The sequence below is a fragment of the Hippopotamus amphibius genome, chromosome 4, assembly GCF_030028045.1.
Source record: "Hippopotamus amphibius kiboko isolate mHipAmp2 chromosome 4, mHipAmp2.hap2, whole genome shotgun sequence".
Classification (NCBI taxonomy): Eukaryota; Metazoa; Chordata; class Mammalia; order Artiodactyla; family Hippopotamidae; genus Hippopotamus; species Hippopotamus amphibius.
Window position 1 is genome coordinate 24,240,964 of NC_080189.1, and position 15,816 is coordinate 24,256,779.

Genomic DNA, 15,816 nt, shown 5'->3' on the forward strand with positions numbered 1-15,816 from the left:
GCTCGCGCCGCCTCCGCCGCAGCCGCCGCCGCCGCCCGGAGCAGATGCCGCCGCCGCCGCGAGGCCGGGGACCCGAGCCGGGTGCGCAGGGGAAGGGGGGGCGGGCCGGCCGAGGGGGCGGGGCCTGGCCGGGCCACCTGACACCGCCCTCGTCGCCGCCGCCGCCGCCGCGCAGAAGCCGACCCACCATCGGGGCTCCCGGACCCGGTGCCGGAGGGAGGGCGCCGGGAGGCCGAGCGAGCGGGTCCTCCGACGAGCGCGGAGGGAGCCACCAGATCCCCTGGTCTGGCGGTGGGTCTTGCTGGGAGTCGGCTGCGCGGGGGGCCCCTTCTGAGCCCTGTGTCAGGGGCCCGTCCCGCGCTGTGATGGGGGAGGAAAACCACAAGGATGGACAAATCCTCCCGGCCTGTTTTCTGCAAACGCGCGGATGCTCACACTCCCCTAGCTCCTTACGGAGCAGGGCGGCACCGCCCAGCTCCGCAGTCGGCGCGGACCCCAGGCCGCCGGCCCCAGCCTCAGGCCTGTGTCAGGGAAGGAGGAGGGAAACCAAGGCCCTGACCCCCCTGCTGTCACCGCGCCCTCACCAAGCCAGAAGCAGGGACCCTCTAAGAGGGCCTCTCCGTGGCCCTACGCAGTCCTTAGTGACCGAAGATCGCCTTTCTCCACCGCCTGCCTTCCCACCTGGTCCCACGGCCGGTGGGGTGCGTGCCAGGACCCCCACTCATCCTGCCCTTGTAGCTTGCTCAGAGTGGGCACTGCTGATTTTCACTCTCATAGAAGGAAGATGTGAAAGCTCAGAGGCCTTATTTCACTTACTTCTTCATCCATCCAAGGACCGTCTCTACCGGGTGTCAGATCTTGACGAGGCAATTATTCTCACAGCTCTGCAGGTCTCAACCGGGGGGGAAGAAAAGGTGCACTTGGGAATCCCGGCGCCCCAGCACATCCAGAAAAGCATTCCTGGAAATTCCTAAGGCAGGGGCACACACCAATCCCTTCTCTTGCGCATCCACTCGCAAGGTCATGGGCGTATATTGTCTGTGTCACCCCCACAGGCTCCCAGGTTCACAAGCCCTCCATATTCCTCAGGAGGGAACCTTTCTTTGCCTGGACATCCCCTACTTATCCTTCAACACTCAGTGGGGAGTCATCTCTGGTTCCTGACGCCCCACTCCGACCCCATTATATGCCCCTGCTGTGCTCCGCCCTGTCCTCCTTCCCTCTAGGGCAGTGCCAGTCACTCTGGGTTGTCAAGGTCGGGTTTTTAATTTTCTGTCTGCCCAGTTTCTTGAAGACTGGGACGTTATCTTAGTCTTTTTTTGTATCTCCAGCATCTGACAAATTCCCTTACACATAGAATAAATGAGTAAAGGTAAATCTCCCAACTACACAGTCAAGGCTCTGCTTATTTTAACACATGATCTCACACTTGAGTTCAGTGTTGCCTATAGCAAATGTTGCCTTTAAGCCTCTCTCTGTCTCTCTGTCTCTGTCTGTGTCTCTCTTCACCTTTCTTTTTCCCTCTCGTACCCCCTCCTCTGGGAGATAGTGAGCACAGATCAAGATGTGAGCACAGATCAAGATAGTGAGCACAGATCAAGGCTCCACTCCAGACCTTGTGATTGAGGTGATCCAGACCATTTCAGAGGGTCTGCTGCAGATTTCAGGCCTGTCCAGACCTGGGGAGCAGGGCAATTGTCAGGGATGATGGAAAGAAGTTGGCATTAGGAGGGTGGAGGGCATAGGGCTCCAGGGAATGACAGGGTCTAATGCTGGAAGCAGAGTGACTGTTCTCCCCCAGCACAGCTCCTTCCGGTCCTGACAGAGCCAGCAGGGTCAGGTAGCAGATCTTGACTGCTGACCTCTTGGCTAATGGAGGGAGGGACAGGGGAGGAAGCTGTCAACTCTAACATCCAGGGGTGCAAGCTCTCCTCAGGGAGCTCGGATCCTGAGTATTAGGACTAATCTCTCCCTGGCTCCAGGGGTGCAGGTCACTATTCACCCTTGATTTGAGGAGCATCCAAGGGAGATCTGAACCAGTCTATTCTCAGGAACCAAATTTCAGTAAACACTGACCAGACCAGTACTGGGTTGAGGGTGAGAATGAAGATAGGTAGGCTGGAGGAAAGGGCTTAGCAGGTATGGGGGGAAGTGGACTGATGTCCAGGGATGCATCTCTGAAGGGCTAGGAGTGGTGGGGATGCCAGCCAGGTGATCAGCTTAGGGGGATGATCTGAATTAATCCTTGTAATCCCTGGACCCAGGATTCAGCCTCCCTCCTAATCCCATCCTAACAGATCATCCTCTCTGAGGATTGATGCAGCCATTTATCCCCCTTTACCCTTATTTCTAAATGCCTAGATCCTTTCATTAAAAAGAAAAAAAAAAGTGAATCTTTTAAAGATGCAAAAAATACAGTATATTGTACATGTTTTTCTGTAAACTTTCTATTTTCCTTAATTTTTTTTACATTTATTCATGCTGTTTCATATAGCTCCAGTTCATGAATTTTATGTTCTATTGTTTGAATATACCACAATTGATTTATCTGCTCTTCTGCTAATGAGCTTTTAGGATACTTCCAGTGTTCCATATTACAAACAGTGCTGTGACGGACAGTGCTGTGCATGCTTCCTTAGCATATATGTAAGCACATCTCTAAGGGAGATACCTAGATGTAGAATTTCTGGGTCATAGAATATGTGCTCCTTAAACTTTACTAGGGATTGCAAATTGCTCCGTAAAGCAGCTGAACCAATTTACATTCCACTAACAGTGACTTTCAATGCTTTTTTAGATTTACTGACATATTTATAAATTTCTTTACTCACCATTCCTTCTTACATTTCATGCCTTCCTTCTTATTTCAGTTGCCTTCTTATGAAGTATATCCTTTGGTAGCATTTCAGTGAAAGTCTTTCAGTGGTAAACATTCTCAGTCTTTGTCTTAAAAGGTCTTCATTTCACAACACTTAAATGTAAATTTTGTGGGCATACAATTTTAGGTTGACAGTTCTCTTAGCCTTTTGAAGATATTCTATTCTTTCTATAATCTTTTGCTGCTAATAAGAAATCAGCTGCCAATATAATTGTCTCTCTAGGCAAACAGGCTTTTTTTTCTGTTTGCTTTTAAGATTTTTCTTTTTCTCTTCAGTATTCTGCAATTTCACCACATGTTTATAAGCTCAGTTCTCAACCTGAGGACTGTGTCTTTCTTCTATTTTGGAAAATTATCAATCATTATCTATTGGAATATTATAATACATTTCCCTCATTCTCTCTCTTTCAGGAAACTATATATATATTCAGTGTGATGGTTTAATAGGTGTATTCTTTTCCTCATGTCTTTTAACTATTCTTTCACATTTTCTATCTCATTACTTTCCCCTTTCCCCCCATATTTTGAACAATTTCCTCAACTCTATCTTCCAGTTCACTAGTTCTCTTTCCAGCTGGATCTAGTCTACTGTTTAATGCATTGAGCCTTCAATGGTATGTCTTCTTTTTCCTAATATTTTGTTGTTATTCCCTCAATGAGCTGCTTTTTTTCATAGTGCAATATTTTCTTTATGGTTTATTTTCTTGTCTTTAATCTTTAATACTTTTAAGAATAGTTATTATGCAGTGCTTGTCATGTTGTTCTGTTAGGCACAGTTCTTGGAGTGCTCATTGTCCTGTTTGTTGTGTCTGTTGACTCTTCCTTATGGTGGATCGCTTTCTTGTCTAGTTTATAATATTTTTGTTGTGAGTTCTTCTCCAGTAGCTGTTTTTCATTTGTCACTTTTTAGTGAGACTCCCGTGTACCTTGGGTTATGAAAACAGTCTTGGAGAGCTCTTTCTTGCTTCTGTGAGGCTGTGTGGTAGTCCTAGAGATTTCAAGTTGTCCTAAACCAGGTTTCTATTTAATTTCTCTGCTTGAGGATTCAGCATCATGCAAATAACATGAATCCAGATGCAACACCAGCATTTTCTCAGGCTCAGACTTCAATTTCTCAGGGTTGACTTGTATTTCTATCTGTTTTCTCTGCTTCGTTGAACTTGTGTGTGCCATTTTTAGTCTTCTTTCCATGGATAAGGTAGATCTTTGATGTTCTGAGCTTTATGCAGGGGGTTCAGTCCCAGCTCTTTGTCTCTGGTGGGCTGAGGGCCCATAGCCTATAACTGAAAGCATAAAACACATCTTCAGGTCCCTGGGATATGTCTGTGTTCTGTGTCAGAAATGAACCATGAGCCACTGCGATCGCCCCTCCTCCTCCTCCTTTGCTTTTTTTTTCATATTCCTTCTTGAATTCTTATATTTGGGAATTACTCTTTTTAAACCAATTTTGTAATTGTTCATGTTAATTTTTAAATTCTGTTTTATGCAATATTTCTGTGTGTGTTTTAGGGGACACTGGGTGAAGAGACAGCTATGTTAGTTCAGTCTGTCATGTTGTCAGAATTTCCTTACTAGATTCTCTTTATCTTTAGTGGTATTCCTAATAATTCCCATGTCTGTAAGGTGCATTATACTTTGCAAAGGGCTTTCACACACAGTTTCTGATTTAATCCTCCCAACTTTGAGAAATGAATATTATTGTTCCCATTTTACCAAAAGAAAAGCTGAGGCTCAGAATTGTAGCTTTAATCCTAGCTTTTGGACTTTGAAGCCAATGCATTTCATAGCTTGGGTTTTACATGGAGAGTTTGCCTTTTCTTGACCCCAACCTCCAGATTGTCCTGACCACCTGCTCTTTATCTGAGGCTCTCTGAGGGGCTTTCTGCCTAACATAAGGCAACCTTTTGGCTCTAACCTTCTCAGGTTCAGCTCCTGGAGCTATGCCAATCCCCTTATGCTCCATTTGGCTTCAGTGGAAATAATGGGATATATACAGGCCATGGCTAATGGGGAGACTGACTGGCAGCTTGTCCTCTGAGTTCTTTATTCACTCACCACTCGGTCATCACTGCTTCTACTTTAGAATGGGCAGGCAGTGTATACTTGTGTGGTGGGGAAAGGAGGACAGAAAAAAGAAAAATCCAGGAAAAGTAGGGCTTGTCCGGGATTTGAACCCGGGACCTCTCGCACCCTAAGCGAGAATCATACCCCTAGACCAACGAGCCACTGCTGGTTACTCTCTGCCAGATGTGCCTTCTTGGCCACATCAGCAGCAGCTGCGGTTTGTAGCTCTGTCTTCTCCGTCCAGGCTGGCTCCCAGCCCAGGCCGGCTGCACTCCAGCAGGCCTCGCCCCTTGGCTCTCTCCGCTCCTCCCCAGCCCACTGCGGAGCCACACAGTGATCCAGGCAAGGTCCCACCTCCCCCATGACCATTCATTTCTCCCTGAGGGCTGCCAAGTGGAGTTCGTGGGGATGCTGTAGGGGAAGGGCAGAGAGGGAGCTAGGCTCCAGCCACCTCCCCTGCCAGGAACCCCAGGGCTGAGGGGGCCTGTCTGGCATCTCCTGCACCCATGAAGAACCACCCTTCTTTCTTACCTATGATCAGACCATCAGAAAAAAATCCTCCAAACTCCTCAGCCTCCTAGGTGAGGACCGAGAAGTCTGTCCCAGATCACCCTTGATTAGGTGGTATTTGCTAAATTACTCAGTTTCTTCATCTGTCAGTTGGGGAAGTAACACCTGCTCTGTCTGCCTTACGGGGTAATTTGAGGATCAGGTAAGAAAATGTATGTGGAAAGCACTCTGCAAACTGTAGAGTGCTGTACAAAGGAAAGGGGTTATTATGATGGCAACATGAGGGCAGAGAGAAAACACAGTAGAGGAAAGCTGCCACTTAGTGCTTACTGTGGGCTGAGCAGTGTGACCTGTGCTTTACAGATCTTACTTAACCTCATAACAGCCTTGTGAGGTAGCTGTCACCCCACTGTAAGAAAATAAGCCAAAATTCAGCTTATACAAAGCACATTTATCTCAATTCAAAGCCTGTTTCAAATGCAGTACACAATGCTACCCAGACTTTCTAGAAAAGCAGAGATGGGAATACATGCTGTAAATACCCACACTCTCTCCCTCACCCTGGGGTGCCTTGTTCATCCCACCCAGGGAGGCTGCAGGGAAGAGCCTGCCCACTGGCTAAGGGTGGCCTGGGTGGGGTTCTGCAGGCTGGGATCCCCCAAGTGAGAGTGAGGGGGGAGGTCACACCTCAGAAACTGGGGCCTCGTAGGCTCCACCAGGCTCTCTTGTGCTGCCACTGTACCACACCCATCACACCCCTAGGACCCTTGCTTGCCTCCAGGGGGGTGCCCTCTAGGAGGCTGGGAGCTTCTGCGGGGACAGAGATCTGTCTTATTGATCGTTGGGTCCAGCCCTGTGTCTGGCACTTGGCAACCCTGCTGACAATACAAACAACTCCCAAGCATTTCTGTGCACCCGGTCTTGGGTAGGCACTCTACCAGATTAATCTCGTCTCATCCTCACAGCACAGCTGCTGCTGTAGACATCTCTTAGCAAATGTCTGTGGAATACATGAACCCGTGAATGAGGGAAAGAAAGAAAGAAAGTCAGGGACGTGCACAAAAACACCACCAGTGGCAACAGATGTTTACCTCAGCACTTGGCTCGAGGGGAAAACCTTAAACCTGAAGAAACCCTCCCGCCCTCCATGCAAAAACAGCCTTCCTAATAAACCAACCCGTCTCTTGGATATGAGGAAGAGGAGAATGGCCCTCGCTTTAGAGAACACATTGGCCAACATTCCTTTGTACCCAGGGGATAAAGCTTTATTACCTCCATCCAGGAGTGTCTGGACCAGATGACTAGCTCTGCTAACTAATCATGGCTAGAGAGAAAGGCAACAGTTCATCTATTCTCAAACCAAAGGGACTTTTTTGGGTAGCTGTTCCCCAGCTTTAAACTGGCTTATAAATAAAAGCCACTCAACGCGTCATTCCATTACCTCAGTGCACATTCCCTAATTGTTTCTCTCCCTGGGTGTGCCAGGGAGTGAGGCGGCTCACAACACGGGCTCCAGGGGAACTTTGCTGAGAATGTTTCAGAGCTGAGAGCGGGATTGGGTCCCAGCCAGTGCTTGTCTCTGGGGGTGCTGTTGGAATCTGGGGCAGGAACACTCTCCGTGTGGCCTGTCTAGAGCAGTGTCCTGCCCATTCGATATCAGTAATCCCTTCTCTGCCAACAGCCATAAAACACCCCCTCCCCACCCGCACACATCTCCAAATGCCTCCAGAATGGCAGGGTTGGGAGATGAGTCCTGCCCCGGTGGAAATCCATTGGCATCCAGCATGCATTGTTTTCCAGGCTAAAATTCCTGTGGCCTTGATCTAGGCAGTAGGAGTTTAAGCCCTCAGTGACTCATTTGCCTCTGTGTTTCAAAGCCAGCAGATGAAATTCTCTAGGGAGAGTCATGGCTCTACCTCGGGCAGTGGGAGGTGGGGGGTTCTGCCCTTCCTTTCTGTGAGGATGACATTCGTTCAGGCAAATCCTTGGATGATTCCTCATTTTCACAAGAGCATCTGGACCTTTCCCGTATCTCACCACTTGTCTGGAGAGTCTGACCGGTCAGTATTTAACAGACACCATTGTCACAACACATCATTTCAAGCTCATTGTCACCTCTTACACATCAACAACACAGCAAAAAGTGAACACTGGTTGCTGCTGGAGAGGGGAATTGGGAGCCCCGGTGGGAAAGAAATGTACTTTTCGCTGTATATTCTTTTGTACTTTTTGAATTTTGAGCCTCAGGCATATACAATCCACTCGAAACAGAAATTCAGTGATAAAAAACTAAGCAGAGAGAAGCAACGATTAGAGAGGCTAGGGAGTAATGCCTTTCAAGCCTCCAGAGAGTTGAAACATCCTCTGGATTCGGGGAGCCTGGCAGAGCTGGTACTTGGTCCGCAGCCGAATGGTTCTGGTTTCTGTCCAGTTCTGAATCGTGCTTTGTGTGGAGCCCATGCGGAGGGTAGCTGTCAGCAGCAGACCCCATCCTGCGAGACTGGTTGCTGTGCCGCTCAGGAATGCTCTTGAGGACATGGGTTATTATATCACACCGACGTCTCCTTCGTGAAACCCCATTCTTGTCTGTCATAATCCGAAGAGTGATCGGTTTGTGTTGACTTTCTGGACAGTGAATTATGTAAATGAGTAGCTGCTGGAAAGCACGAATGTGTGGTCCATCGGTAGCGAGCTCCCACTGTGGTCGTGTTTCAATCTCATTCCTGACTCCTGAGTTCCCCTCTGTTGTTTCTCCTCTTTTGCTCTTATGTTTGAGTAGTAATTTCTCATTGTGTCCCCTACAGTCCTGCAAACCTCTCTTAAACTATTTCTGCAAAGGTGGGAGTACATATGTATATACTACTAAAGATAACAGGAAAAAAAAAAAGCCCTGACACAATTCAGAAAATATCCTCTTTTTCTAGGACTTTCCTTTTTTTCTGGATACTTAAAAGTACTAGAGAAACAAAATTTCTCTTGACTGTTTTCCATTTGGTTCTGGGCATTTATAAGTCCAAATTTAAATGGATGGTTCTCAACTGGAGGCGAGAGGAGCAGGGGGCAATTTTGCCTCTCAGGGGCCATTTGTGTCTGGAGACGTTTTTGGTTATTATGACTGGGGTGGTGGTGATGCTGTATGCATCTAGAGGCCAGGGATACTGTTAAACATCTTACATTGCACAAGACAGCCACCCCCCCCCCAACAAAAAATTATCTGATCCAATATGTCAGTAGTGCTGAGGTTGAGAAACCCTGGTCTAAATGTACCTAACATGATATTCTGTAAAGCCTCAGTGTATTATCATGTTCCTGAATTAATAAAGTAACTCTAAACCTGAAAAGAGCATAGTATTATATATTAAATGTATAGTTGTCCCTCAGTGTTCATGGGGGATTGATTCCAGGACCCCCTGCAAGTACAAAACTCCTCTGATGCTCAAGTCCCTTATATAAAATGGTGTAGTGTTTGTGTATAATATACACACATCCTCCCGGATACTTTATATCATCTCTAGATTACTTATAATACCTAATACAATGTAAATACATAGTTATAAATACAATGTAAATGCTATGTAAACAGTTGCCTGCATAGGGCAAATTTAAGTTTGGCTTTTAGGAACTTTCTGGAATTTTTTAATTTGTTGACTATTTTGGTTGAAACTGCAGATGCTGAACCCGTGTTTATGGAGGTCCACTGTACCTAAAACAGCTCCAGTTTTCATATTATTACTCTTCTCCTTTACCACATGCGCTTTCCTCAAAATCTCCCCTCCTCCTCCTCCGTGGCTTCAATGACTGGAATTTTTTTGTCCCTTGCTTAGGTGCCAGTGAGACTCTATGTTTGGGCGAGGCTCTTTTGGCCTGAGCCCCACAGAGGACATCCGTCCCCTTTTTAACGGTGGCTGGTTACCCTCAGCTTGGGCCCGTTGCCCCTGCCTCTGTTGTGGGGTGGCGTCGGGTGGGAAGAGACTGTCTGGGAAGGTGTCAGGACAGTACCGGGAGAGGCCAAAGAGGCAGCCACCTGGCCCGAGGAGTGCGAGTAAGAGGGCCTGGGTGTCTTTTACCCATATCGGTTGGGCTGGCAGCCCGAGCCCAGGGGCTGCCCTTGCAGGCTCCTGTCAGAAGCAATTGCAGAGGTGGGCACCTCAGCAGAGCCCTGCTGACTGCTGAGGCTGACTCACTCCGCTCAGCCCAGGCTAACACACGCCCGCGTGCCCTGCCAGGGATAGGCACTTAAAGCACTGCATTCAGGGGTGGCCTCTGGCCCTGGTCCTAAGGGCCTGCCCAGGGCAAGGCATGCGCCGACTCAGGCAATCTAGTGGGGACCAACTGGCCTTACCATTCCTGGACCTTCAGCTGGATCTCACCAGGAACCTCTGCCTGGAATCCTACCTGTGGGTGAGTGTCTGGGTGGAGTGTGTGTGTGTGCGCGCGCACACGTGTGCTCATGTGCCTAGACATGTCAGTCTTTGAGAAATGGCTGACATGTCTCCATCTAGTCTTTCTAGCTCAAGATTCAGTGGACATAGATTTCAGTCCTAAAGTGTGACCTTTGGGGAGCTTTACATGGAAAGCCTGAAATGTTTGCCCAGCTCAGCTAACTTGGAAGGATTAAACATAAACTCTTTCTCTGCTGCGGTGGGTAGCAGCCAGAATCTTTGCTCAGCTTTCAGACCTCCAGCAAGAGCTGGGCTTTTGCGGGGCTCCTTGGAGATTCCTCTGTGCATAGCTCAGCAGTCAGCTTAGGATGTGAGGGGAGTTTATATGCAGATTTAAAGGCTTCCCCTTCTGTGGCTTCCTTCATTCTAGGAAACCCACCTTCAATTTTCAGTGGCTCTGGAGTCCCAGACTCTGTCTTCTGATTCTTCAAGCCAACAAAGGCTGGGCTTTTTGCTTGAGTCCTAGCTGTCCCTTGCCAATTAGATGGGGAGTGTCCTCAGGAAAAAATCCATTTGAATGTGGATGGCAGGTGGTTCCTTTCACTCAAGGGTCGAGTCCCTTTTGGTTTCTGCCTGTTTTTGAGGGTATTTTTTTTTAATTTTTTTAAGTCTTTATTGAATTTGTTACAATATTACTCCTGTTTTATGTTTTGGTTTTTTGGCCATCAGGCACATCTTAGCTCCCTGACCAGGGATGGCACTCATACCCCTGCATTGGAAGGCAAATCCTAACCACTGGACTGTCAGGGAAGTCCCAAGGGTACTTTATAGTGCTTTCAAATAGCTGTTTTTCGTATTTTGTCCAGAGTTTATAACTTTTACCTACGAGGGGATTCATCTGATGCAAACTACTCTGCCATTACTGGACCATCCTTTCACTTTAACTTATCTATATACCTATATTCACTTTTATCTATGTACCTATAGTCTACTGAGGTGGGGAAGAAGATACACTCGTAAGGGCTGAAGTGTAGTGATGAATATAAGCGCAAGCAGAGCTTAGAGCAGAGCTGAGGTCACTGGGCTGGGCTTCTCTTGTAGAGGTCTTTGCAAGTCAGGCTAAGAGCTGAGCAGGCCTTAGATGAGCAGACAGGAGGAAGGCTGGCAGCTTGGGCACTGTTGAGCTAAGGGCAGAGGCAGGTGTGAACATGGTGTGAGAGGGACAGTGAGCAAACCAACTTAGACCTGGCTGGGAGAGGTCTGAGTAGGAAAGGTACCCTCTCTGGGTAGACTCACCATGAAGAAACTGGCAGCCTGGGATGCCTTAGACCTCTGGGCATTGTTGAGGTGCCCCTGGACTGTTCCATGAAGGCCATTGCTAAGGTGCTCCAGGGCACTCTCTGTTCTCTGCCCCTTCCTGAGGCTGCTCCCTAGGCTGGCTGTGAGCCCAAGATCCCTGCAGAGGGAGACTTAGGGGGCACCTTCCACAAAGGGGCAGGTGGGGTGAAAACACCTACAGGGATGTAGTGATGCCTGAAGCCAAATGAAGAAGGGTGCCTTTAACAGTTCCACTCCAAGGGGGAAAAGTGGTGGAAGGGTCTTTATTAAATGTGGGTCAGCACCTCCCAGGCCCTAGTGAGCCCACTCCTATCCATCCTGGCATCCAGCACTGCCTGGCCCGATTCTTTGAGCCCAATCTTTTATCCTCTGAAGAACATACAATCGGCTTTGGGGCCACAAAAGGTTTAGGTGGGGGCTTGGGGTCTCTAATCTCAAACTTTGTCCTTAGGAGGCTTAGGATCAGCACTGATCTTTCAGGGGGCCCCAAAGTGGCTTTGGAGGAGCGGTGCTTTGGCAGGGTGGGGGAGAAGTGGTGGCGGGAGGATGATCTATAAGAGGAATCAAAGGGGGTGGGGGACATCCCATGAGCAAGATGTCAGAGGAGGAGGAGTTTTTGCTGTTCAAGAACATCTCCTTGGTGGGGCCGTGGGATGGGCCTCAGTACCACCTCGCCCCTGTCTGGGCCTTTCACCTCCAGGCAGCTTTCATGGGCTTTGTCTTCTTTGCAGGGACGCCACTCAACGCTACCGTGCTGGTGGCCACACTGCGCTACAGAAAGTTGCGGCAGCCACTCAACTATATTCTGGTCAATGTGTCCTTGGGGGGCTTCATCTACTGCATCTTCTCTGTCTTTGTCGTCTTCATCACCAGCTGCCATGGATACTTTGTCTTCGGCCGCCATGTTTGCGCCCTGGAGGCCTTCCTGGGCTGTACAGCAGGTACCGCAGGAGAAGGGGCTGCGGGGGAGGCAAAGGACACCGCTCCAGGATTGGAACCAGGGGCCAGGCGGCTGGGTTAGAGTGGGTCCCTAAAGAGGAGTCGGGGGGAAAGAAGTTTGGTGCTCTTTTGAATACTGAGCTATAAAGCCACCCAGACTAGGAGTTTGACCAACCCTCTCTCCCTGTGCTTTCTCCACCCTGTCTGTATTCCACTCTGCCTGCCAGAATGAGTGGGGCTGTTTACCCCATTACCCTCACATTTCATCACAGGTCTGGTGACAGGCTGGTCACTGGCCTTCTTGGCCTTTGAGCGCTACATCATCATCTGTAAGCCCTTCGGCAACTTCCGCTTCAGCTCCAAGCACGCACTGATGGTGGTCCTGGCCACCTGGACCATTGGTATTGGTGTCTCCATCCCACCCTTCTTTGGCTGGAGCCGGTGAGAGTGAGGGGCCGTTGTGCTGACTTAGCTAGAAGCTCAGGTTGCGAGGGTGGGAAGAGAGTTGGGTATAGTCTTTGACATCTAATTTTTAAAGAGCTGGTGGAACAGATAAGGGTAAGGGCTGTGGAAGACAAGTGCTAAAATTACTGTGCAGCTGGACTTGCTAAAGGCTTACTGGTGAGGACAGAAAATACCCCCTGCCTGAAGTCACTCTGGGTTATAAGTGGAGAAGACAACTCAGGAATCTCAGCTCCCACTCTAATTCTTGCGGTGAGCCTTGTAATGAGCAAATGCTTGGTCCCTTGCAGGTTCGTCCCTGAGGGTCTACAGTGTTCCTGTGGTCCCGACTGGTACACCGTGGGCACCAAATATTACAGCGAGTACTATACCTGGTTCCTCTTCATCTTCTGCTACATTGTGCCTCTCTCCCTCATCTGCTTTTCCTACTCTCAGCTGCTGGGGGCCCTCAGAGCTGTGAGTGGCTTTTGTGAGGGTCAGGGAGGAAGGGGTCACAGGGCTCTAAGTGAGAGGGAAGAGTGAGTAAGTGCTCTAGAACATAAAACACCTGGAAATGTCCATAGCCAGGCAGAGGGGGTATCAAAAAGCAGTGAAGGAAGTGGGGGACAGGGAGATGTTGAAATGAAGAATAAGGTGGAGTCATCTCTGCTCATGTATATCGAGAGATGCATGTGATCCCTTCCAATGTCACAGACCAGAGAGCTGCCTCCATCTCGCCTTCCTCAAGGAAGGGGAAACAGAAGGAATAAGCCAAAAGCTGGGACAGCAGAGAGACAATTAGAGTAGACGGCCCCCTGCTTGAAAAGAGTCCAGAGATCTGGGAGTTCAGGGCCAGGGAGAAGAGGGTGTGATGTTTTCTGTGCTCTTTCCAGGTTGCAGCTCAGCAGCAGGAGTCAGCCTCTACCCAGAAGGCTGAGCGGGAGGTGAGCCACATGGTTGTGGTGATGGTGGGATCCTTCTGTCTCTGTTACACACCCTATGCTGCCCTGGCCATGTATATAGTCAACAACCGTAACCATGGGGTGGATTTACGGTTTGTCACCATTCCTGCCTTCTTCTCCAAGAGTGCTTGCGTCTACAATCCTATCATCTACTGCTTCATGAATAAGCAGGTAAAGCTTTCGATTTATATTCCTGTGAGATCCTAAGTCCATAAAACCTGGTTCTTCGCAATAACAACTGTTAACTCAGAGCACCTTGGACTCCACTCAAAGGGTTTCTAGGGGTAAACAGGGAAGCCATAGAAACCCTTAGGAGGCTGGAAAGCACTTGGTAAGTAAACACACGAAGGTGTGGTCATCAAGACAAGATCACAGAACCCAGGGAAGACAACTTGAGCAATAAAATTCGAGTTGCTCCAAAGGGCAGGATAAGTGAAAAGGTTTTCCCTTTCACTGAAAAACTGATAGATCAACAGTGCCCCTAAATTTCCATTTCATGAGTTCTTAATCCTTTCCAACTTCTAGCCTGCAGGACCACTTATGTGAAGCACAGAAATCACAACACATCCATGTGTTTCTAAAACAGCTTATCATCTGAAGATACCAGGTGGCTTCCTATCCCAAATCCTGAATCTAAGCTAATAACCCAAACTCAGACAAATCAAGGAGGGTTCCTGTCTTGTAGAGCAAACACTCTGCTTTGAGAATTGTTATTTGGTTTCCTCCGTTCCAGAGTTGGATTCAAAACTAATGTGAAACCTCCTGGATAGCAACAGAATTGGCAGTCCTTCCCCAGTAGGGAGCACTCTCTAGCAATGGTGGGGTGGGCGGGGCTACTCTGGGGTCAATTTGACAGTGCTCTTATGGGGCAGGGTGGTTTGTGAGGTTTCCCAACAGTGAGGCCTTAGAGTTAGCCACAAAGTGCAGGGGTTATTATTGTAGATGCAGGAGTAGTGAGTAGTCTTAGCCTGGAATATAGCTAGCTCAATCACAACTGCCTGAGGGCATCCTGCATACAAGACATTGTGCCAGGCTCTGGGGATACAAAGAATGAGATTCTTCTTCCTCCACGTTTCCTGACGTTATCTCCTCTGTACTGGGCTGCCAAGGGGGCTATCTCCAACTCTGCTCTTTTCTCCAGTTCCGAGCTTGCATCATGGAGATGGTGTGTGGAAAGCCCATGACAGATGAGTCTGACGTGTCCAGCTCCCAGAAAACAGAAGTTTCTACTGTCTCTTCTAGCCAAGTTGGCCCCAACTAAGGAGCTATATTGGCCTGTTTGCAGCAACGAGGACTTTACATTTAAGGAAATTTCTACTTTCTCTGTCAAAAACCAAACTACTATCAACACAGAAAATGGGAACGGAGTGACACCAATTTGGGGGGGGGGTCAATTTTCCATTTTCCTACTATTTCCTTCCTACCTACACACAGCTAGATCTACTTCAGACCACCCCAAAGGCCATTTCAACAATCATCAGTTTATACTCTTAAGTGGCACAATTTATAGCACTTGGAGAACAGATTTCTACATACAAGGCAACTGTAAAGGGGTATGGCTAAGTTTTCAGTGTATAGCCAATTATTTTCCTTTTTAGTAACATTTTTTCCCCCTACTGGGGATCTGTTCAATGATACATTTTGAATTAAAACAAACTTATGAAAACACTTTAGAAATGAGACAATAAAAAAACAAAAAAACAAAACAAACCAAAAAAATCTTTAAAAAGCCCTTTAGTAGGTCCCAAATCAGTTTGAAAGAACTTTCTTATGCTGTCACTGCCAGTAACTGGTATCACTTTGGCTGGGACAGCCGTGCCCATAAACCCCTGCAGCAGCGTGAATTATTCCAGGTGCCTCCTTTCCCCCACACCTCCTATGTGGCTAAACCTATATATCTGTCTTAAGCTGTGTATTTACTAAAGTTAATAGTTTAATTCCCTTCATGTTCTCAAAATGAATCTGCACATCTCAATATCATTTATAAACTATACAAAATGTTCAAAAAACTGTTTTACCTTATACTCCCTCTCCCCACCCCCTGAAGAAGAGCCTTTTTGAAATAAAAATCAAGATAAATGTGTGTACATTCAGAAATGGCTTGTGTTTGGTATCAGACAATTATGTAATGAGCAGCTGGGCTCCTCTCCACTTACATGGCCTAAGGGAAACAGAGAAGGGTTACACAGCTGTAGAAGGATGCTAGATTTCAGGAACAGGAAGAGTAACCACTTTGAGAGAAGACAGTAACTTCTCTGGATTGGGGGGTGGTACAGTAAACCTTCTAAAAGAGCTCTTTTTC

General features: G+C 48.0%; 1 protein-coding gene and 1 non-coding gene across 2 annotated transcripts; one reads left to right on the forward strand and one right to left on the reverse strand.

The window, feature by feature from the left end:
• Positions 1-5,031: 5,031 nt before the first annotated feature.
• TRNAP-AGG (transfer RNA proline (anticodon AGG)) lies at positions 5,032-5,103 on the reverse strand. Its single transcript has one exon. It is a non-coding gene; the product is annotated as a tRNA-Pro (tRNA).
• A 6,655-nt stretch (positions 5,104-11,758) lies between these two features.
• OPN1SW (opsin 1, short wave sensitive) lies at positions 11,759-15,713 on the forward strand. The gene is made up of 5 exons (XM_057732974.1): positions 11,759-12,113; positions 12,384-12,552; positions 12,864-13,029; positions 13,446-13,685; positions 14,656-15,713. Exons 1-5 carry the CDS (start codon positions 11,759-11,761, stop codon positions 14,773-14,775), a joined length of 1,050 nt encoding a protein of 349 aa, XP_057588957.1. The 3' UTR covers positions 14,776-15,713.
• The last annotated feature ends 103 nt before the right edge of the window (positions 15,714-15,816 follow it).